General features: G+C 45.8%; 1 protein-coding gene and 1 non-coding gene across 3 annotated transcripts in view; one reads left to right on the top strand and one right to left on the bottom strand.

Moving 5' to 3' along the window:
* LOC128407417 (protein TUNAR) overlaps positions 1-22,939 on the top strand; it is a 67,005-nt gene extending 44,066 nt beyond the window's left edge. For both annotated transcript variants that reach the window (XM_053375778.1, XM_053375771.1), the window contains exon 3: positions 22,046-22,939. In XM_053375778.1, the coding sequence (XP_053231753.1) occupies positions 22,046-22,231 (186 nt within the window). In that variant the 3' untranslated portion in view covers positions 22,232-22,939. The remainder of the gene's footprint in view (positions 1-22,045) is intronic.
* TRNAM-CAU (transfer RNA methionine (anticodon CAU)) lies at positions 15,153-15,226 on the bottom strand. The gene has a single exon. It is a non-coding gene; the product is annotated as a tRNA-Met (tRNA).
* Positions 22,940-24,363: the final 1,424 nt, after the last annotated feature.

Here is a 24,363-nt window from a genome sequence, read left to right as displayed (position 1 = left end):
TCCCTTAGCAGCCACCATAGGCAGCAGGAGGGGTCTGAATGCTAGGAAGTAACTGCCAGGGGGTCACTCTGAGCAACGTTGGTTCAAGTGTGAGGATGTACATTCCATGTCTTCCTGTGTTTCTGTGGATTGAAATAAAGTAGCTGAAAAGCTCTCTCTGTGATTTCAATAGGCAGATAGCCAGTGAGCTGTTGACGGCACCCCTGACACTTGATCATCTTGGTTGCCCTCCTCTGCACATGTTCCAGCTTGTCAACATCCTTCCTAAACTGTGGTGCCCAGAGTTGGACACAGTATTCCAGGTGTGGTCTGATCAAGGCAGAAAAGAACTTCCCTTGATCTGGACACTATACTTCTGTTGATGCAGCCTAGAAAAGCATTAGCTTTCCCCCCCCCCCGCTGCATCACATGTCAACCAAGCTTGTGGTCCGCCAAGACCCCTAGTCCCTTTTCACATGTACTGCTAGTAAGCCAGTTCATAAATCAGGAGTGGGGAACCTCAAGCCCAGGGAGCAAATACGGCCACCAAACTTCTCTAGCTGGCCCTCAGAACTTTCCCCAGGCTACACCCCAGGTGTCTTTGCCTGACTGGGATATTTCCTAGAACTCTGATAATGCCTCTTGCTTCCTTGGGTAAGGATAGGAAGCAGTGTGCATAGAAACTAGCCTACTGTACTGTCCTCTATCCACTTTTTGCACCTGGCTCTACTCACTGGTGGCATGCGGCCCTTGGAAGGTTTCCCAGAAGGCATTGCAGCCCCCAGGCTTAAGAAGGTTCCCAACCCCTTGTGGTTGTTGGCATCTGTCTGCTATATGCTAGGGAATCTTTAACCTGGAGTACTCTGGCAATCAGAGCCGTTTCTCCCATAGGGCTTAGTGGCGTGTCACGCCAGGGCGCTGGCCTCTCAGGGGTGCCCCAGCAAGTGGGGGAGCTGTGCGGCTTTGCCGGCGGCCTCCCCTTTCCCTGCATGCCCGCCAGCTGCGCCCCACCAACCATAAGGCTAGCGGGCACGCAGCTTCCCTCCCAAGCCTCTGTGGTGGTTGCTCTCCTCCCGCGGAGGCTTGGGAGGGGTGCATCTTCACTCCCAAGCCCCAGGATCACTCTCCCGCAGTGGCATGGGGGAGAGTTGCGCCTCTCCCCGGATGGCTGGCAGTGCGCAGCTATGTCCACCCAAGACTATCCGTAGTACTTTGGGGGCGCGGGGCGGATATTTGCACCCCGGCACCACATCTGCTAAAGACAGCCCTGCTGGCAATGCCAGTTGATGGAGACACCAGACGATGGCTTTCAGGTGTGAAGCAGAAAGAACAGGCCAACCCAAATGATTGAGGGGCTGGAGCAGCTCCCCTTTGAGGAATGCTTGGGCCTTTTTTGAACTTGGTAAGAAATACGGAGGCAAGAAAGGGTGACAAACATGTATGCAGGATAGTCATGAGAAAGTAGATAGCGAAACATTTCTCTCCGTCTCTTGTAACACTATAACCCAGTGGTAATCCATTGAAGCTGATTGGTGGAAGATTCCAAATAGACAAGAGGAAGGACTTTTCTTTGTGCTGTGTGTGAAATTCACTCTCCCAAGAGGCAGTGATGGCCACCTGCTTGGGTGGCTTTAAAAGAGGATTGGATAAATTCATCGCCCATAAATCTATCAGTGGCTACTGGCCAGGAGGATAGCTGGGTTTTGTCTTTGCTGATGGAGGCAGATGCCCCTGAATACCAGATAAAGATGAGATTATCAGTGTCTACTAGCTGAGTTGGTTGTACAGTGGTACCTCGGGATAAGAACTTAATTTGTTCTGGAGGTCTGTTCTTAACCTGAAACTGTTCTTAACCTGAAGCACCACTTTAGCTAATGGGGCCTCCTGCTGCTGCTGCTGCTGCGCCGCTGCACGATTTCTGATCTCATCCTGAAGCAAAGTTCTTAACCCGAGGTACTATTTCTGGGTTAGTGGAGTCTGTAACCTGAAGCTTATGTAACCTGAAGCGTATGTAACTGGAGATACCACTGTATACTACTGTCTCTAGCATCAGGCAGCAAGCTTCTGAAAACCAGTAGCTGGGAAACATGAAAAGAGAGCAAGAGAGAGAACTGTTGCTACGTATTTTATTCATGGGTGTTGGGAGATATTGTTGGTTTTTGTTTGCTTGTTTGTTATTATGTTATGTATTTTTGTGCTGTTATACTGCAAACCACCCAGTGATCTTCTGATGAAGGCCGCTATATAAATTTAATAAATATTGATAATAATAAGCTCAGATCCACCTGCACTATAATGGTGCCACTGCAAGATAGGGGCAAGATATAATTTGCTTTGGGGGCAAATTCTTGTTTTTATCTTCTTTTTTTACATAGTCACTGTTTTTCAATTACTGATGATACATTAGAGCATGTCAGGATGCATCATGTACAGTGGTGCAACCTACCATGACCTTGAGGCATTGCAATGTATATGCTGCATTGCAAGAGACATTCAAATATGTTCTTTATATAGTCTGGCCACCATTGCAGAGAGGAGACTATTCTCCACAACAGCAGAGAATTCAGCCCTGCATAGGAAAGTTATAGGGTGCTTCTAGGTGGGTGTTACAGATGACCAACAACTTTTTTTTCTTTGGCAGTGTCCGCATGACACCCTTGGCATAAAAATGGCAGGTTGTATCCCTCCCACACCATTTAATCCAGATGCACTCTTCATGCAGAAAATTCCTTAAGATTTTTTAAAAATATATATGGGGTGGGGGGGAACTGTTGCTGATTACTCATTTGCATTATATGACTGACACCTCTGCAATATTAAGTGCCAGTCTGGAAGCACCCAGGGTGGCTCTGAAACACACTCATCTTTGACCATACACAAGAGTCTTGTGACGTTACAGCGTTGTTCTGAAGAGAAGTTCTAGTGGGTGAGATCCAATGCCGCCATTTTGGTCCCATAGTTGATTTTGATCCAGTGGAGGCATCCCTTCCCCCATGCAGCACCTCCTATGCCACTCTTTGTGCTGTTTTGGAAGGTCTCTCCATTGGTGCAGGGACATAGGATGGGAAGAGGACATGAAGAAGAAGAAGAAGAAGAAGAAGAAGAAGAAGAAGAAGAAGAAGAAGAAGAAGAAGAAGAAGAGTTTGTATTTGATATCCCGCTTTATCACTACTCGAAGGAGTCTCAAAGCAGCTAACAATCTCCTTTCCCTTCCTCCTCCACAATAAACACTCTGTGAGGTGAGTGAGGCTGAGATACTTCAGAGAAGTGTGACCTGCCCAAGGTCACCCAGCAGCTGCATGTGGAGGAACAGGGAAGCGAACCTGGTTCACCAGATTAGGAGTCTACCGCTCTTAACCACTACACCACACTGGCTCTCAGTGACAGAATATCACCTCCCCTTACCTTAGCAGGCACCTTTGTTGCAAGTGGAACAGCAGCAGGGCATTTCACCCCACGGGTGCTGACCTGAGGAACAACAGAACACATATGCGATCATCCAACCCCAACCCTTGTGAAAGGTCTATCATTTAGTTAGTTGTGGGGCACAAGGCAGGTAAAGGAAAGGAGGGAGAGTCCATATCTGAACATATGTTTACATAAACTGTCTAATCCTCACCCTACAGGTAAGCTAAACTCTAGCCTAAAAGCTTCATTCAGCCCTGGTCAACCCTCTGCCCAAAAGTGGGTGTGGCTATCCAACACCCTCTCATGCAAATCCACATTGAGAAGGTCACACAAGGACCCTGGAAGGTGCAACAGCTTTCCCATACTCTCCATTTATTTATTTATTTATTTGCTTACTTTTTGGCCATGTCCCTAAGGTTGCATTGACGTATGCAAGTTGCGTGTTCAGACCCAGAGACCTCCCCGCTAAATACACATTTGACTCTAATTTTAGTTTTGGTTTTTGGCAGAATTTAGGCCACAGCTTTATTGATTACAGAAAAGTGAGTGGTTGCATAGACTCTGGTTTGACTAGCTCTCTGCACCCTTGCAGGTAGCACTGACCCAGAGCTCTATCATAGGTCAGCCAAGGGTGAACACCTGAGGAAGGTGAAAAGCCTGGGAGCAGACTCTGTTCACTCCTCAGATGCTCCCCTGGACTCAAGCATGGGCACAACCCCTTTTTGAGGGTTGACCAAACTAAGTTGAGTCCCTGGATTCCTTTAACGGAATACTCTTCACATAGGAATGGCGAGAGCGTTCTCCCATTCCTGTCACCTGAACCAGTGCCTATCCGCAACCTTACAAGTTGTGACAAATTGCTACTCAGCAGGCGAAACCCAAATGGCTATAGCCAATCAGCCAAGTGGGAAAAATTCCTGCCGTGCCCTGTCCCAGTGACAGACAATACACGACGGCATAGCAAGGTCAATCGCAAAATGCCCTAAAATTAGGGAGAGGTGGGCGGGTGTTCTGATGCACGAGCTGAAAGAGGAAGCTCTGGGTCATGTGCATGGGTTTATATAGGTCCCTCAATCTGTTTAGACTGCACCCCATTGGCCAGATTAAACCCAGCAATGAGGGACCAATCGGGTGTTGTGGCTATCCAACAGACCCACCCACAACCAGGAGGTCAGTCTCCAGGTCTTACCCCAAGACGTGCCCTCTTTTAGGGAGGACACAATTTACACGTTATGTGGTGGGCCCACTGTACTGTGTTGCATGAAAAAGTGCTTTCTTTTGTCTATCCTGAATCTACTGACAATTTCCTTGGATTACTGATGTTCTAGCATTCTGAGAGACAGAGCAGAACAGCGATATGGTTGCCTGAGTTTTGTACAGGTTTCTCGGGGCTTCTTTGTAGGAAAAGGCAGGATACACATTTACTAATAAACAAAGAAGTGGTTTGGTTTTTAATTTTGATTGCGGTGCTCTTAATGTTGCATCTCTGTTTCCCTGAACCTTTCTTAGCCTCTTAGGGAGGGTTTTCTACCCTGAAAGGCAAGGTACACATTTATTAAAGAACTGCATGAAATAATTGAGCAGGGAGCCTGGCCTGTTCCCATATCTTTTAACGGAAGCTTGATCTGCAGAAATCACCAGGCAGAGGTTTCTAGAGCATGGAGATAAACAAGGCCGCCTGCTGAAGCCTTCAGATGCAGCTGCTGCAGGGGCCTGTTGAAAATCAGGAAATGCATTAAATGCTCATTGTGATCAAAAATTCAAAGGTTCACCACTCCACAGTGGTGTGGATTTTGCATACTGTAGTCGGATGTCAAGATGTGAATTGAACAGCATCACAGAGTTCAGATGAGCTTTGGCTTGGAGGGCATTATCTTTAGAGTGCATAATTGCTGCGTGTTAATTTTATTTTATCGTTAGCTGCCATGAGCATTGGGCCATGCTGGCAGGATCCATATTCAGGATCTGCATAAAAGAGAAATAAATTCTAAATCTGACTCTGGATCAAGCTCTGCAGCTTTTGACCATTATGGCGTTGATCGCTTTTGTTCCTTGTCTTAGACTTGCAAAAATTGTGGTGATAGGCAGTGTGTCACAAGCTCTCAGCATTCCACAAATGGGAGTCTACTGCAACTTATAGCATGCATTGACTTCTTTGTGGTAGCCCCCATTTATGGAATGCTGCCCCTTCTCATTGCTTTGATACCAGGCATAGGTGTTTTTGTTTTCCCAGGCCTCTAATGGGTCAATGTGATTTTCTTATTGCATTCTCCCCCTCCCCCTCCCCCCCTTGGTTGTAAATTATTTCACAACTCTTTTACTAGGAAGCAGCACACAGGCCATAAGCACACCATACACTGAAAGCACTATCATACCACTTTGACAGACCCTCCAAGTGTCCCTATTTTTTCAGGGACAGTCCCAGATTTACAGAAGCCGTCCCAGTTTCTGATTTGATCCCAGAATGTCCCGCTTTTCCTTAGGATGTCCCTATTTTCATTGGAGAAATGTTGAGGGTATGGTATGGAGTCACGCGGCCCCAGAGTCAAGGAGATAAGTAACTATTTCCAATTCCAATCTGTTACCTCCGAGGATGTGGACAGGCTGCTTGGACAAGTGAAACCGACCACCTGTCTCCTTGATCCTTGCCCATCCTGGCTGATAAAAGCAAGCCGGGAAGGGCTGGGCGATGGGCTCTGCGGGGTGGTGAATGCTTCCCTCTGTGAGGGAGCCTTCCCAGACACGCTGAAAGAGGCGGTCATTAAACCGCTTCTTAAAAAACCATCTTTAGACCCGGCCAATTTGGCCAACTATCGCCCAGTCTCAAATCTGCCATTCTTGGGCAAGGTGATTGAGCGGGTGGTTGCTGAACAACTCCAAGCACGCCTGGAGGAAACGGACCATTTGGATCCCTTCCAATCAGGATTCAGGCCTCACCATGGGACTGAAACTGCCTTGGTCGCGCTGGTTGATGATCTCCGGCGGGCTAGGGACAAAGGTGAGAGCTGTTTCCTAGTTCTGCTGGATCTCTCAGCGGCCTTTGACACCATCAACCATAACATCCTTCTGGACCGTCTAGAGGGGCTGGGAGCTGGGGGCACTGTCATACAGTGGTTCCGCTCCTTCCTCCTGGGCCGTGTCCAGAAAGTGGTGGTGGGGGATGAGTGTTCAGACCCCTGGGCTCTCACTTGTGGGGTGCCTCAGGGTTCTGTCCTCTCCCCCATGCTTTTTAATATCTATATGAAGCCGCTGGGAGAGATCATTAGGGGGTTTGGACTGGGTGTTCATCAGTATGCAGATGACACCCAGCTCTACCTCTCCTTTAAATCAGAACCAGTGAAGGCAGTGAAGGTCCTGTGTGAGTGCCTGGAGGCGGTTGGAGGATGGATGGCGGCTAACAGATTGAGGTTGAATCCTGACAAGACAGAAGTACTGTTTTTGGGGGACAGGGAGCGGGTTGGTGTGGGGGATTCCCTGGTCTTGAATGGGGTAACTGTGCCCCTGAAGGACCAGGTGCGCAGCCTGGGAGTCATTTTGGACTCACAGCTGTCCATGGAGGCGCAGGTTAACTCTGTGTCCAGGGCAGCTGTCTACCAGCTCCACCTGGTACGCAGGCTAAGACCCTACCTGCCCGCAAACTGTCTCGCCAGAGTGGTGCATGCTCTAGTTATCTCACGCTTGGACTACTGCAACGCGCTCTACGTGGGGCTACCTTTGAAGGTGACCCGGAAACTGCAATTAATCCAGAATGCGGCAGCTAGACTGGTGACTGGGAGTGGCCGCCGGGACCACATAACACCGGTTCTGAGAGATCTGCATTGGCTCCCAGTACGTTTCCGAGCACGATTCAAAGTGTTGGTGTTGACCTTTAAAGCCCTAAACGGCCTCGGTCCTGTATACCTGAAGGAGCGTCTCCACCCCCATCGTTCAGCCCGGACACTGAGATCCAGCGCCGAGGGCCTTCTGGCGGTTCCCTCATTGCGAGAAGTGAGGTTACAGGGAACCAGACAGAGGGCCTTCTCGGTAGTGGCGCCCGCCCTGTGGAACGCCCTCCCATCAGATGTCAAAGAGATAAATAATTACCTGACATTCAGAAGACATCTTAAGGCAGCCCTGTTCAGGGAAGTTTTTAATATGTAACGCTGTACTGTTTTTAACACTGATTGGGAGCCGCCCAGAGTGGCTGGGGAAACTCAGCCAGATGGGCGGGGTATAAATAATAAATTATTATTATTATTATTATTATTATACTATGGTGGAACCTCGGTTGTCAAATGTAATCTGTTCTGGAATACCATTCGACTTCCAGAACACAACCGGGGCGCAATTGCCAGCCAGCAAATTCCTTTTAAAAATAGAGAAACACACCTCAGAAGCTGTTCAACTTCCAAGGTGCGTTCGAAAATGGAAGCATTCACTTCCGGATTGTCGGCATTTGGGTTCCGAATTGTTTGGCTTCCGAACTGTTTGACAACTGAGGTTCCACTGTATGCAACCTTTTGAAGCCACCTGAAGGCAGCCCTGAATACGGAAAGATTTTTTTAATGTTTAATGTTTTATTGTGTTGGGTCAACCCAACATAATACCCAGCAGGGTATTATTATTATTATTATTATTATTATTATTATTATTGATATCCCTATTTTCAGTGCCTTTTTCTCATTTTGACTCAAGAAAATCACCATTTTATAGTTCAAAATGGGGAAAAATAAATACAGTAAATGGACAAATGGACAAAGATTCACAAAATGTTTAGGGGTATGTGTACCCCTGCATCCCTCCACAAAAAAAAGCACTGCCTATTTTCATCAGAGAAGTGTTGGAGGCTATGCTTTAAATGGCGTTTCCATGCGCTGCTCTGGTTCTGCAGAAGAGGCTTAGTCATTCTGACCACATGACCCAGAAGCTGTACGCCGGCTCCCTCGGTCAATAAAGCGAGATGAGTGCTGCAACCCAAAGTCGTCTGCAACTGGACCTAATGGTCAGGGGTCTCTTCACCTTTACCTATGCTTTAAACAGTCGTGGCTTCCCTCAAAGCAGCCCAGGAACTGTCCTTTGTTAAGGGTGCTGAGAGTTGTTAGGAGACATCTACAGTGGTACCTCTGGATGCGAACGGGATCCGTTCCGGAGCCCCGTTCGCATCCAGAAGTGAAGGCAACCCACGTCCGCACGTCTGTGAGTGCACGGGTCGCGATTTGCCACTTCTGCACATGCGCATGATGTCATTTTGACCATCTGTGCATGCACGAGCTGCGAAACCCGGAAGTAATGCACTCCGTTACTTCCGGGTCGCCGCAGCGCGCAACCCAGAAATACTTATCCTGAAGCTACTTCAACCCGAAGTATGACTGTACTCCCCTCACACAACAACATTTTCCGGAGTTCCCTGGGAGGAGGGATTTGTTGTTAGACCACTCTGGAAATTGTAGCTATGTGGGGAAGCCTCAACCCGCAGTCCTTGGAGGCCTTCAGGGCAGCCTACTCAAGCTGGGAGGGGGGCATATACAAATGACCCTCCCTGTGTGCCATCCCCCCATCACAAGTGTGTTCCCCCCACCCCGACAAAGAGCTCTGTGGCTGTTGTGTGTGTTTGTGTAAACGAATCACCTGCCCATCATCTAGGCTTCACTTGAAACCAGTTCTAGCACCGCCCACTGCTGGTTCCTGCCACACCCACAAGAATGCCCATTCCTCACAACCAGGGCCTGCCTGCCTATGAGGTAGATGCCTCGAGTGGCAGAAACCCACAGGTGCCCCTCCTGCATTACTGCCAGCAGAGAAGTGGCGCCAGCAGTGGCGCCAGTTTCTGGTGAGATAGAATAGAATAGAATAGAATAGAATCATAGAGTTGGAAGAGACCACAAGGGCCATCGAGTCCAACCCCCTGCCAAGCAGGAAACACCATCAGAGCACTCCTGACATATGGTTGTCAAGCCTCTGCTTAAAGACCTCCAAAGAAGGAGACTCCACCACACTCCTTGGCAGCAAATTCCAATGTCAAACAGCTCTTACTGTCAGGAAGTTCTTCCTAATGTTTAGGTGGAATCTTCTTTCTTGTAGTTTGGATCCATTGCTCCGTGTCCGCTTCTCTGGAGCAGCAGAAAACAACCTTTCTCCCTCCTCTATGTGACATCCTTTTATATATTTGAACATGGCTATCATATCACCCCTTAACCTCCTCTTCTCCAGGCTAAACATGCCCAGCTCCCTTAGCCGTTCCTCATAAGGCATCGTTTCCAGGCCTTTGACCATTTTGGTTGCCCTCCTCTGGACACGTTCCAGTTTGTCAGTGTCCTTCTTGAACTGTGGTGCCCAGAACTGGACACAGTACTCCAGGTGAGGTCTGACCAGAGCAGAATACAGTGGCACTATTACTTCCCTTGATCTAGATGCTATACTCCTATTGATGCAGCCCAGAATTGCATTGGCTTTTTTAGCTGCCGCATCACACTGTTGGCTCATGTCAAGTTTGTGGTCCACCAAGACTCCTAGATCCTTTTCACATGTAGTGCTCTCAAGCCAGGTGTCACCCATCTTGTATTTGTGCCTCTCATTTTTTTTGCCCAAGTGCAATACTTTACATTTCTCCCTGTTAAAATTCATCTTGTTTGTTTTGGCCCAGTTCTCTAATCTGTCAAGGTCGTTTTGAAGTGTGATCCTGTCCTCTGGGGTGTTAGCCACCCCTCCCAGTTTGGTGTCATCTGCAAATTTGATCAGGATGCCCTTGAGTCCATCATCCAAGTCGTTGATAAAGATGTTGAATAAGACCGGGCCCAAGACAGAACCCTGTGGCACCCCACTAGTCACTCTTCTCCAGGATGAAGAGGAACCATTGATGAGCACCCTTTGGGTTCGGTCAGTCAGCCAGTTACAAATCCACTGAGTGGTAGCATAGTCAAGACCGCATTTTACCAGCTTCTTTACAAGAATATCATGGGACACCTTGTCAAATGCCTTGCTGAAATCAAGGTAGGCTACATCCACTGCGTTCCCTTCATCTACCAGGCTTGTAATTCTGTCAAAAAACGAGATCAGGTTAGTCTGACATGACTTATTTTTCAGAAATCCATGCTGACTATTGGTGATCACAGCATTCCTTTCTAGGTGCTCACAGACTGTTTGCTTAATGATCTGCTCCAGAATCTTCCCTGGTATCGATGTCAGACTGACTGGGCGGTAATTATTTGGGTCCTCTCTTTTCCCCTTTTTGAAAATAGGGACAACATTTGCCCTCCTCCAGTCTGCCGGGACTTCGCCTGTTCTCCAGGAATTCTCAAAGATGACTGCCAGTGGTTCTCGCAGAGTGGACCAGCTGGCAAGGAAGACTTGCAAGGTGGGGCAGTGGCACGGCACCAGCAGGGCAGAACGGCATATTCTACCTGAAGCAGAGAAACAAGATGTGCCATTCCTGCCCACAACGATCATTCCACTGCCACATGTTTTCTTCAAGGGCAAGAAGTTTGCATGCCTCTGCCTTAGCATACAAGGGTGGAGATTGTTCATTGAACTCAACACCCGGTAGAGGAATTGGGTAGCTGGAGAAGCACCGGACAGATTGCTTATCCTATGTGGGTTATGGGGAGCAGGTGATGCTGTGATTTAATCCACTGAGCCTCTTGGGATTGCTGATCGGAAGGTTGGCGGTTCGAATCCTCACAGTGGGGTGAGCTCCCATTGCTCTGCCCCACTCCTGCCAACCTTGCAGTTTGAAAGCACGCCAGTGCAGGTAGATAAATAGGTACCGCTGCGGTGGGAAGGTAAATGCTGTTTCCGTGTGCTCTGGCTTCCGTCAGAGTGTTTCATTGTGCCAGAAGCGGTTTAGTCATGCTGGCCACATGACCTGGAAAGCTGTCTGTGGACAAATGCCAGCCGCCTTGGCCTGAAGTGAGATGAGTGCCACAACGCCATAGTCGCCTTTGGCTGGACATAACTGGCCAGGAGTCCTTTAGTTTTCTTTTTCTTTTTCCTTTTTTTACCTATGTGGGTTAGAGGTGCTGCTGAACTTCAGAAGACCAAAAAAGAATTGTTTCCTGGCATGGAGATGTTCAGCATTATGAGATCCGAGAACCTTTCTGACTCGGGGGAAATTCTTTAATTTGCAGCCAACTCTCCCGCATGTCCTCAAGTAGCTTCTATTCTCATCATACTTCTTGGCCACAGCAATTCCCTCCCAGCTGTGTGCTGAAGGATATGACGAAGGCTTTGCAACCTTTATGCTGCCATAGAATGTCTCTCCCTTGGCCCATTTGACTGCCTTACATTCCTCTAAAGCAACATTTTGTAGCCAGATTTCAATTGACCTTATTACAGTTGTTGTTGTTGTTGTTGTTAATTACATCCTTCCTTTCCACCCAAATGGCTCTTTTGCTGTTTAGTGGATTTGGACAGCCCCTCTTCCACAACCTGGTCCTCTCCAGATGTTTTAAACTGCAACTCCTCTCATCCCAGTCCATTGGCTCGTCTCTTATTTGACAGCCCCAGTCATAAAATCATATAGTTGGAAGGGCCCCCAAGAGTCATCTAGTCCAACCCCCTGTAATGCAGGAATCCTGCCCCTTGGTGGGCTCAAACCACCAACCTTCTGGTTAATGGCCAGACGCATTTACCCATAGCATCACCTGGCACTTTTGATGGGATTATCTTTTAAACCAGAGATGGGGAAACTATGACATTCCAGGTTTTGTGGTATTCTCATCCATCGCAGTCAACATGACCAATGGTCAGAGTTCTTCCACCCACTCTCTGGAACACAGTTCTATATGCGGTTCATGAGGCAGGAACTGTGAACTGTCCTGAGTTCTGTGAACTGCCCTGGAATGTGGGTGGTGCTGTGGTCTAAGCCAGTGTTCCCCAACCTTGGGCCTCCAGCTGTTTTTGGACTACAATTCCCATCATCCTTGACCACTGGTCTTGCTAGCGAGGGATGATGGGAGTTGTAGTCCAAAAACAGCTGGAGGCCCAAGGTTGGGGAACACTGGTCTAAGCCACTCAGCCTCTTGGGCTTGCCGATCAGAAGGTTGGCGGTTCGAATCCCCGTGACTAATCCCTGTGAGTTCCTGTTGCTCTGTCCCCACGCCTGCCTACCTAGCAGTTCAAAAGCACGGCAGTGCAAGTAGATAAATGGGTACTGCTGCGGTGGGAAGGTAAACAGTGTTTCCGTGTGCTCTGGCTTCCATCACGGTGTTCCATTGCATCAGAAGCGGTTTAGTCATGCTGGCCACATGACCCGGAAAGCTGTCTGCGAGCAAACACCGGCTCCCTCAGCCTAACCCTAACCCCATAGTCAAATTTGACTGGACTTAACTGTTGGTACTAAAGGGTTAAGAGGTAACAAGTCGCTCTAATCACTGAGCAGCTGGAAGTCATTAAGCATCCAGGAATGTGAGTTAGTTTGTATAAATAGTCAGTTCACCCGTGTGTTTTTCCCCTTTGACCTGACTCGCAGACTCAGTTTGTGGCCATGGGCGTGTTTGCTGATATGAGTTAAGTTTAGAGTAAAGTCTTCTTTATGCCGGAGATAAAAGCATGTGTGCTTTATCGCCAGGGTTTTTCTTTTGTAAATAAAGTTTTCCCTGAGTTCCAAAGTGCTTGCTCCAGGATTCTTCATTGAAAGGTACTGACTCTCCTGCCTTCTTCAACCGCTGCATGAAATTCTCTGCTGAGATAAGATTTATGGCGTTGGAAGCGCACTGGACGTTTACTTAACATTAAACTAATTAAAGTTTAATGGACAGGAGACCTATAGGGCAGTATATAAGTTCAGTTAACAACAACAACTGTGGCAGACTTTAAACACTCCTAAAGACCTGTCTATTTAAACAGGCATTTCATCGCACAGTTATGTTTTATGTTTTATTGATATTTAACTGAATGCTTTATTGATAACTTCTTTTTGTTTTTTATTCGGGCATTTCTTTGTATTTTTGGTTTTAAATGTTGTATTTACCTTTTTTCTTTTTTAATTATCTTACTGGATTTTATATAAACTCATTATGGACTTTGCATATTAAGCGGCATATAAGTAACGATCATAAGGATGATGGGAGGTTGAGGAAGGCTGATCTAGGCTGTTCTTATTCACTAAACTATTACTAGAGAGGGGAGGGAGGTATTTTGTAAGGGCTAGATGGGAAGAACCACGGATCCAACATGTGGAAGGAAATCAGCTCTGCTTTGTGATTGTGGGCTCATCTATACTGTTGGTTAATGAGGATAGTAAGTTCCCTGTACCTTCATTATTTCTCCATTTTCCATAGGACCTTCTCATCTAAATCACCGCCTTTTCACACTTCCCTTCCCTCAATACAGATTTTCTCATACAAGGGATACTCCAAAAGGGATTGGGGTATAAGAAAGTCCAGAACAGGGGAGGAAAGTGTGGGAAGGCAGTGATTTAGAAGAGAATGGCATACAAACAATGGTGAATTTACAGAGGTACAGAAAGCCTCCTATCCACATTAAACTGTATGGACAAGCCTGGTATTTTAGTTTATGCAATTTGTCCTGAGATTTTAGGGTGAAGGGTGGGTAAGAAATACCAGAAAAAAAGGAAGTCAAAAACATATTAATGCATGATGGAGTCAAGTAGTTTAACAACTAGCACATTACTGAACTGATTGCTCAATTGCCCAATGGTAATCAATTTTCCAATATTGTACTCCATTCCAATGTACAGTTAAGGCCTCCTTGAGAGGCTTCTGCATGGCTGGGAGAATGTGCTAAAGCCTATTGGATGGATCTGTTTCTGGAGAATTGGTGCTGCACGGAAAGAGCTGGTGCCCATTATGTGGGAAGACTAACATAACCAACCCCATTCTATTTCATATATATAGACATGAAAGGACCAGTGTGGAGATCCTGCTGGTGCTTTTGCACCAGGCACAGCGCACCACTGCTTCTCCCTCTACTTCATTGTAAGCAGCAGCAGTGCAACCAACCGGAGCTGAGGGGAGCATTGTCACCCCACTGCTATTGCAGTCAGCTGCATTTGTGCAACCTGAATTTTCTGGTATGTGATCGACTCCTACCTGAAAACAGCAACTATAGTGGTACCTCGGGTTAAGAACTTAATTTGTTCTGGAGGTCCGTTCTTAACCTGAAACTGTTCTTAACCTGAGACACCACTTTAGCTAATGGGGCCTCCCACTGCTGCTGTGCCGCTGGAGCATGATTTCTGTACACATCCTGAAGCACCCGAGGTACTATTTCTGGGTTAGTGGAGTCTGTAACCTGAAGCGTCTGTAACCTGAGGTACCACTGTATCTAGAAGCACCTTGATTTACCCATGAGTGCACAACAGTTTTTTCCAACCCTGGTAGGAACCTTCCCAGGCCCTGAATAGCTGCATAAAAAATGGAAAGTATTTACTATCATAGAATCATAGAATTGTAGAGTTGGAAGGGACCATGAAGACCATCTAATCCATGGGTAGGCAAACTAAGGCCTGGGGGCTGGATCTGGCCCAATCACCTTCTAAATCCGGCCTGCGGATCATCCGGGAATCAGCATGTTTTTACATGAGTAGAATGTGTCCTTTTATTTAAAATGCATCTCTGGGTTATTTGTGGGGCCTGCCTGGTGTTTTTATATTAGTAGAATGTATTCTTTTATTTAAAATTCATTTCTGGGTTATTTGTCGGGCATAGGAATTCATTCAATATGTTTTTTCAAAATATAGTCTGGCCCCCCACAAGGTCTGAGGGACAGTGGACCGGCCCCCTGCTGAAAAAGTTTGCTGACCCCTGGTCTAATCCAATCCAATCTTTTGCCCAATGTGGGGCTTGAACCCACGACCCTGAGATTATGAATCTCATGCTCTACCAACTGAGCTAGACTATACTATGAATTAACCTTACTGGAAACCATAGAAATCATAGAATTGCAGAGTCGGAAGGGATCCTGAGCATCATCAAATACAACCCCCTGCAATGCAGGGATATGCAGTTGTCCCATACAGGGATCGAACCTGTAACCTTGGCATTATTAGCACCACACTCTAACCAGCTGAGCTAGAGCAGGAGAATAGTTGAATCTCTGCTTGTTGCACAGCACAGGAGTCATGCCACAGAATGAACCCAGCAAACTTACAAACTTGTACCCGCTGGTCCAAGAGAAATCATTAGTCTACCTTAGTCGATGACAAGCACCAGAGGAATAAGGCTGCCAAATGACCAGAAAAGGGGTCTGGCATTCTCTTGTGCTTCTAATTTCAGTATCATGTATGGAAACACAGCCTTGTTGCTGTTAAAGGCAGTGCCACGGTGGCTGGTTTAAAACATGACAACCCTGCAGACAGAGAGTAGCTCATGAGTGAGACCAACAACAGCCCCTGCTATGCTACATTTGGGCGCCCCCTGGAAATGCATTCCCCCAAAATAATCCGAGAGGAAATGCTTCAACTTTTTTGAGACAGGCTCTGAATGTTGCCGGCACCTTGGCTTGCACTTGAAAAAGTTGTGGGAATGATGTGATTTGAGATTAAAAGCAATAATTTATTAAGATGCTCCAGAGAGATGCACGAGGAAAGCTTATCCCGTGGAGAACTGAACGGATTCAACTCTCACAGCTACCGCAGCGCCAGAAGTAATTAATTATCGCATCGCAGAAACTTGCTTGACACCATGTTGGACCAGGCTCAACATTATGCTGGCAAGCATTATCTGATGATTTGCAAAACAAGTCAGGCCTCTTCTTTGGTAACCATTTCCCAAAGGCCACATCTGCCAGTGGTGTAAATCAAGAGCAGCTTTCCCTTTATTTGAACGGAGCATGAAAAAAGACCGAAAAATGAGGATCTGTCCCACACCTCTGTTCAGTCTAGCTTGACTATCAGCCCCCAGTTCTGTATGCTTTCATACACAATCGCAGATCTCCCAGGCAAATTGTTCAGAAATTTCAGCATGTTTTCTATCCCTAGGCTATTAATTGTGATGACACATTAAGAGATAAGGGAGCATTAATTTTGGGAGGATAGTTTCATCCCTCTGCAGATGAGCGATATGCAGCAGGAACCTGCTTTGATTGGCAAACTGAAGTAACCCCCAGAAGGAAGGTGTAAAGAGGTGTGTGAGTTTCTGCGCTGTTGGAGTACCGAGTCTCCCTTATCTCCTGAAGAAGAGAGGCACCAGCAGTGATCAAATTGCCAAGCAGGGAAGAGAAGATTCTGGGGAATGCATAGGCTTGAGCCGTATGAATGAGACAAAAGAACGGAATGTTCCTTTGTTATTTATCATTTCTTTTAAACGTGCTGCCACTCCCTTCTTCTGAAGCGCAGAGGTTGTTCGAAGTTTGCAGCTGGGAAACTTTCCTAAAAGCAAGCTGGTGGTTGACTCCCTCAACAGTGACAAGGAAACAAAACAAATGTGCCTCAGCCTCTGATGCCAAGTTGACCAGCCACATTGGGGGGGGGGGGAGATCAGGAAACGGACCTGTGATATGTGACAGAGGACATCAACGTGGCATCTGTAGGCACGATGGCACAGAGGAAGTCCTTCATTGGCACACCTGAGCAGGAGCTCCAAACTCTGAGGGTTGTTGTTTTTTTTAAGTCTCTAGTCATCCTAGAAGGAAAGTTATGAAGCAAAATCAGCCTTCTTAGTGATTTCTGCAAATCGAGCCCATCCTGGTTGCTCCCACCTGTTGAAGGCTGAAGGTTTTGGCTTCAGATATGGGTGGTTTGGCAGTTAGCATTTGCTCAAGTGGTGGTTTAGGCATTGGGCAGACATAGTGTTGGACGGAGGAGAGGTTGTAGTCTCTGCCTGGTCCCTCCAAAAATGAGATAGCCCATTAAAGGGATCCAGGGGAGATGCTTCTGTCTGGATGTCCAGGTGTGGGTGTGGGGCCACAACACTCCATAGGTGCAATCCAGTGGGGGAGTTACTCCTTGATGTAGGTCAGGGACTTCCCCACTTCTGGTTGAACCCAATGTAAGTCCTTCTGGCAGGCTAGCCAGAAGTCGTGGGTTCTACTTCTGTAGTCAATAAAGATGTGGCCTGGTTTTACACAAATTAATAATAATAATAATAATAATAATAATAATAATAATAATAATAATAGAAGAAGAGGAGGAGGAGGAGTTTGGATTTGATATCCTGCTTTATCACTACCTGAAGGAGTCTCAAAGCGGCTAACATTCTCCTTTCCCTTCCTCCCCCACAACAAACACTCTGTCAGGTGAGTGGGGCTGAGAGACTTCAAAGAAGTGTGACTGGCCCAAGGTCACCCAGCATCTTCATGTTGAGGAGCGGGGACGCGAACCCAGTTCACCAGATTACGAGTCTACCGCTCTTAACCACTACACCACACTGGCTCTCTAATAATTGTCATGCCTTTGGTATGGAGAGGTCTAAAGGGCAGGGGGGACGCCTTGCCACACAAGTTAGTTCTTTGGAAATCAGGCAATTAGAATCCCTGGGATCCTAAAGAGCTGTTTCCCCCTTCTCTTTAGTGTACACTTCCTGCTTCTCTCTTATTTTCTAATAGCCTTTGGAATATCCATTATTCGCTCTTCCTTTTTTCATAGAGACCAGGATGTATCTTTCCTGTGGTGGGCTTGTTTGAGATCAGGTACTCCCTGCACATTATTTGCTGCAAATACTGCTACGCAGTAAGTGTGGTTGAGGGCTAAGGAATCCTGTGCTCAAATGGCAAATACACAGTGTGAAAATTTAGCAAAAGGGCTCGAGCATGTCTCAGCTGTGCAGGACCTAAAGCCAGGCACTCATTAAGAATTGACTACATATCTCACTTACAGAATAATGATAGACATGCTGCGCTTCTGTGGAGAACAAGCCCCACTTGAAATGACCACCCTGTAAGATCTGGGCTCCCTCCACGCAGGCTGAAGGTGTAAATGGGTGAATAAATCATATTTCTTAAAGCTACGACAGTCTCCGCTGTGTCTTCAATTCTCCAAAAGAGCACAAACCCTGGGTGAGCACCTGGAACCCCCTGGAATCTTGCTGCCGCTCAGCAGAGAGTGGGGGTGACTCCCAACTTCTGTAAGAACATTACCAGCCTGGGTAGGGGCTGAGAGATTGGTTCTTCAACACCTTAGGACATTTTTTCCACTGGATTTTGATGAACACCAGTTCACTTACAGGAGAAATAGGTCAACAGACGAAGCCATACCCACAGCTTTTCACCTTGCAGCGAGTCATCTGGAGAGACCGGGGAATTAATGCTGTTTATTGATTATAACTCAGCTTTTAATGCCATCCTTCCGGACATTCTTATTAAAAAGCTGATGGACCTGGACCTTTCCCCTACCATCTGTGATTGGATTAAAGACTTCCAGAGGGATTGCACACAAATAGTGAGGATTGGGCCTGTTACAACTACCTCTCTGAAGCTCAGCGCTGGCACCCCACAAGGATGCGTGCTGAGTCCCTACCTGTACTCGTTGTTTACATATGACTGCATTTCATCTGATCCATCCACTGCAGTTATTAAGTTTGCAGATGATATCACTATAGTGGATCTAATTACAGGTGGAGATGAATCAGCGTATAGGGAGGAGGTTCAAAAAGTTTCCACATGATGTCTAGAGAACAACTTGCACCTAAATATCAGCTAGACAAAGGAGATGGTGTTGGGCTTTCGGAAGAAGAGAGAGGAACTAGCCCCGTTGTATATCAGGGATATGTGTGTGGAGAGAGCCTCTTCCTTTAAATTCCTGGGAGTTTGCCTTAGTGAAGACCTCACTTGGAAAATCAATACAACCCAGGTGGTTAGGAAGGCCCAACAGAGACTCCATTTCCTCAGGGTCTTGCGAAAGAACAATGTCAAACAAAAATTGATGATCTCCTTCTACCGGGCCACAATAGTGTCCTTTCATACCATATAACAGTGTGGTATGCTGGTTTGACAGCCACGGACAGGAAGTCCCTACAGAGGGTGGCGAATACAGCATATGACATCATGGGCTATCCTCTGAGTTCGCTAGATGACATCACGGGAGACTGCTGCCTCAGGAGAGCAAGGAAAATTCTTAGGGATGACTCACCCCCTGGCCAACACTTCTTTAATCTCCTACCTTTGGGCAGGAGATACAGAAGTATAGTCAGCCACACCAACAGGTTAAAGAACAGTTTTTATCCATGGGCTGTTGGGCTGCTGAATGGAAGAAAATAGTGGTGTAATTGACTTCCGACAAGTACACAGAGCGCGAACAAGACTGAGTGTATGGGGGGGGGGAGGCTCGTTTAATTTCATTGCACACAGGTGGTGTAGTGACAATAAAGGTTTTTATTATTATTATTATTATTATTATTATTATTATTATTATTATTATTATTAGGGTTCTTAGGGATGAAACCATAGCAAAATCAGGTGGGTCAAGATCCTGTCTTGCTTTCAATGATGGATATGGAGCTTTCTGAGTTGTGGATGCAGCTTGGCATAATGTGATTGCCTTTCAGAGACCAAATATCACTCACGTGTTTGTGTGTGTGTGTGTTTTGGTGTGTGTGTGTTTTTCACTGTCCTAAAGAGCTTGCAGCTTCAGAAAGTGGGACTGCCCACCACCATATCCCACCGCCAGCAGCTGTCCATGCTGCAAATGTTTCATTTTATATTAAGGAAAAGGAAAAACAAAAACAAAGAGAAAAACACTTCCATCTCTGGTTTTATTCTGCATTATTTATAAGAAAGTCATTGTAGTTTTCTCTCTGTGCAGGGAAAGTATAGAAAAAAGGCGGGGGACTCTTGTTTACCTCCTGGGATTGTTTTCCTCCCCCTGATTATATTAGCAGAAATGAGATTTGGCCAAGCCTGTTCTGTTATGCCCTCACCTGTGCTGCTGCAGAGTGTCAGATCCAGAACTTCTGAGAACCTGGGAAAGGCTAATAAATGAACCCTTTTGGCTCCAGGTTACAGAGCCCAGAGATGGTCTGGGTGTGCAGCTTAACAGGGGGTCGGGGTGCTTTTCGTCATATCAAAGTGAAGACTGGCAAGGTTTATTTATTTGTTTAAGAATAAATCAAAAGAGGCAATGAGGTGTAGTCGTTAGACTAGAACCTGAGAGATCAGGGTTTGAATCTCCATTCAGTCACGAACAGCATTTGAGACTCCCATTGTTCTAGGCGCATTTTGTGACAAGGAATTTCATTAGCTTGAGCAGTTTCTGAGCTCTGGGCACAGTATTACGCCTAAGATTTCAGTGCAAGGAAAGGAGGACCTTTTTCTGCCTCCCCACTTCCAGCTACTTTCTGAAGACTGGAGAAGAGACCCTCTTAAGCATATTAGGGGGCTGGGCAGGGGAAGGACTAGACCATGTAAAAAATGAGCATAGTATTTTAGCTGCCGTTCATACATTTTCAGCTTTGTATTCTTGTTATATTAAAAAGTGTGCCTAGACATTCCATTGTTGTGCCCATTATCCAGGTTTAAGGTGCCATTTAGCTCCTAACTTTCATATTTCAGTTTCTAACACTGGCCAAGAAGCTCATTGGGTGACTCTGCTCCAGTCACTATCTCTCAGCCCCACTTACCTAATGGGGCTGCTGTGAAGATAAAATAGGGAGGGGGAACCATATGCACCACCTTGAGCTCAAATGTGGAAAGGTGGGATGCATATTTAATAAATAAACAAGCAAAAGCTTTTATTTGTCTGTAGCATCACACACGAAAACCCCATAGCCAGGCCATTTTTGTTTGGGGGTGTTTGGGTTTTTTGCAACACTATGCAGTCGAAAACTAGCCTTCCTGTTCCATTTAGGAATAGACAAATCAGTCAATTTCAGTTTCTCAAAACTAAAAACTAAAATTATATTGTTGTAACCCACTGTGGACCTTATGGTAAAGTGTGGGAAAGAAATATTGTAAATAAAATAAAATAAAATAAAATAACATCTAGCTGGCTTGCAGAATGATTGGTTGACTATTATCAGTATAAGAGATGCTCATTATTACAGGGGTTATTACTATTATTATTTATTTCATTTCTATATTTTTAAGAAAAATGCCAAAGTGGTTTACAGCATATTAAAACATCAATAAAACAATCCAGAATCAAACATTTCTGAAGAAAATCATATATAGAGTATACAGTCAGAGCAACATAATTAACAGAAAATTAACAGAAAACTGAAATGTTATCTTAAAGATTTCAAAATAAAACATTACAAAGGAGGTCAACTACAGAATTCAACACAAAGGGACGGGAGGATGGGAATTCAGTTCAGTTCTCATTTAAAAGTTACCTAATTTGCACTTTTCAAGACAATATGCAAACCAAAACACAGCCATCTTTCAGAATTCACCTTTCTCCAAAATTTTGCAGTGCAGGTCCCCAGCCCATAAATATGTACAAAAATGAATATGCGGGTGTAAAGTATGCACAAAATGCATTTATTAATGAAAATAACAGGCGAAATGCATTAGATTTGGGGACGGTGCTTTGCAAAAACATGCCTATCATGCAAAACTGCACACAGAAGTGTGGTAAATATTGCCCTCAGGTACTGAAGCGTTTTCACGAGGCCTTTTTAGCTTTAATTTTAAAAATTGCAAGCTGATGTGAAAATGTGGAGAACTGAAGACTGGAAAAACGAGGAACTGACCCTGACAGAATTTGCCCATTCACTAATTCATAAATAGAGCAATAGTATTCTGACTCTCTGCTTTGCTCCCTCCTTATATCTTTTTTTTTACATTGTAGGTTAGCCTGAGGAGAAGGATTAAGAAACTGGCTACCAAGATGGTAATCACTAGTGGAAATGAAGAAGAAAAAAGCAACCAGGAAAAGGAGAGCAAAGAGGAGTCCATCCTGGCAATGCTGGGCATTATCGGGACAATCCTGAACCTCGTCGTGATCATTTTTGTGTACATCTACACGACATTGTGAGCCGCAGACGCAAAGCGGGGGAGACAGCTGACAAGAGGTGATGGCAAACGTGGCCGGCTATTGACACACGGCTTAATGAGAATTGACTCTGTAGTATATTAAGACGTCATAAAAGCTCTGCCTGAGGGCGTTGGAGGTTGAAGCACAATTAATTGAACAAGACTTTTTTCACACAGTTACAAGCAAAACTCGCATCTCTCTCTCTCTCTCTCTCTCTCTCTCAATCTCTCTCTCTGTTCTAGAGAAATGAGTACAAATCTGTAAGTATCAGCTTTGGACAGGGGGTCAAGGGAAAACCCCCCACTATGGATAAAACTTTTCAATACAGCCAAAGACTGGACACTATTATAAACAGTGACAAATATATAGCATATCTGTGCCAAGTTATGTTCCATGCCCATTAGTCCGCATCTTCTCTACTCTCCTTTCTTTGATTTACATCGAAGCTAGCAAGCTTTTCTTTCCCTCGCTCTTTGTTTTTCCAGTTTTTAACTTAAAATGAACATATGGTGCAATCACAAGGTAGGGGGGAGGGGAACCAGCTACTCCGCTGAGTTGCCTGAGCCACCAAAGGGTAAAACCTTGGGCAAAGTAAGGTTACCTGACGTTCCTTTTCTCTCTCGGTTGCTTGACATCTGTGTCTGTTCAAACCGATGTTTATAAATATATATTTTTAATAAATGTGCTATATTTTTAGCATGAGCCAAACTTTGGGTGACGCCAGTGTTGTTGTTTTTCAGCCTGGGTTTGTTCCACAAAAGAACGCCCCTCTCTCTCTCCCCTTCCTCCATCCTCCCCCCCCCCCACCTTCTAAATCAGCGTATGCCAAGGGTTTGGGCTTTAGTTTTGTTTCTTTGCAGCAGAGACAGACACCTTGTTTCCTGCTCCACTGCAGAGCACAGACACATCATGCTTACATGCCTGACTTGAAACGGGAATATCAGTTGGAAAACATCGCATTTCATATGGAGGTATGGCACGGCAACCTTTGCCAAGTCGTTTCATGGGCACAACTCTATATATAGACAGACGACAACAGGGGCAGAAAGAGTTGTTCCACCTCCACGCTTCCTCTCAGAGAATGTCAAGCCTTTCAAATATGTATTCAGTTCCCATTTTTGACGGGGACTTCAAGGCTATAATGAAGTCCCATTAAGTTCAATGGAACTTGCTGTGAGATAAACGAATATAGGATTGTGGCCCACATCTTTGAATGGGATTTAGATTGTGAGGGGAATCTGAAAATCTGTGGCTTCTTCATGGTGCTCGTGGACATAGGAGCCAACTCCTTTCAGCCCCCAAAATAAAATATTTGAGGGGGACGGGCCTCCACAAAGTTGATGGGCATTCCCATTCAACTGGTGTGTGTGCACTGTGTCATGTGACTGATTATGTGGGGCAGGGGTTACCTGGGCCCCCACAATATTTTATTCAAGCCGGCACCCCTGCTCTTGGATATGAGTTCAAAACTGGATAGTATTGGTTTGAGAGGTCCTTCCACTTCTCTTACTAATACTTTGCAAGTACTGCTTTTTGTTTGCCTGCTTTGGACTAATGCTGGGGTGCCTTCAGGACCCCTGTGGACCTTCACCCTTTTATGCAGGGGGACGGAGCTCTGTGAGAAAGGATAAATGGCAGTGACAGGAGGTGTGCAGAGAAGTCCTCTTATGGGGTGGCTGATTTTAGAGAGGGACAAAATGGATGGAGCAATGGAATGAGGGAAAAGAGGGTTTTGACTTACGTTATGGATGGCATGCATAATATCTGTATTATGACAAAACAAAGGTACATAAAGGTTTCAAAAATCATGTAGTAAGTAAGAAGGAGCCTGTACACCGCCTGGCTGAGACATAAGGACCTCTTAGAAAGGAAAACTCCAAGGTGGTTATCCCCTACTGAGGTGGTATCAGTGAAAAGGATAAACGTGGATAAAAGGTGGGCTACTTATAAAGATCTCATAGAGTTTAAAGAAGAAAGAGTGAATGGTGGACTGTACAAGATTATACTACGGATTGGTTCCAGTACTTCCAGTTGAACAAGCTATTTTAAAAAGATAAAAAAAATGGATTTGGGGAAATTGGCTCAGAATTCAAATAAAGTGTAATAGGAAATGATGATAAATGAATCTCTAA

Source organism: Podarcis raffonei, chromosome 1 (assembly GCF_027172205.1).
Source record: "Podarcis raffonei isolate rPodRaf1 chromosome 1, rPodRaf1.pri, whole genome shotgun sequence".
Taxonomy (NCBI): domain Eukaryota; kingdom Metazoa; phylum Chordata; class Lepidosauria; order Squamata; family Lacertidae; genus Podarcis; species Podarcis raffonei.
This window is presented reverse-complemented; position numbering and strand designations above follow the sequence as displayed.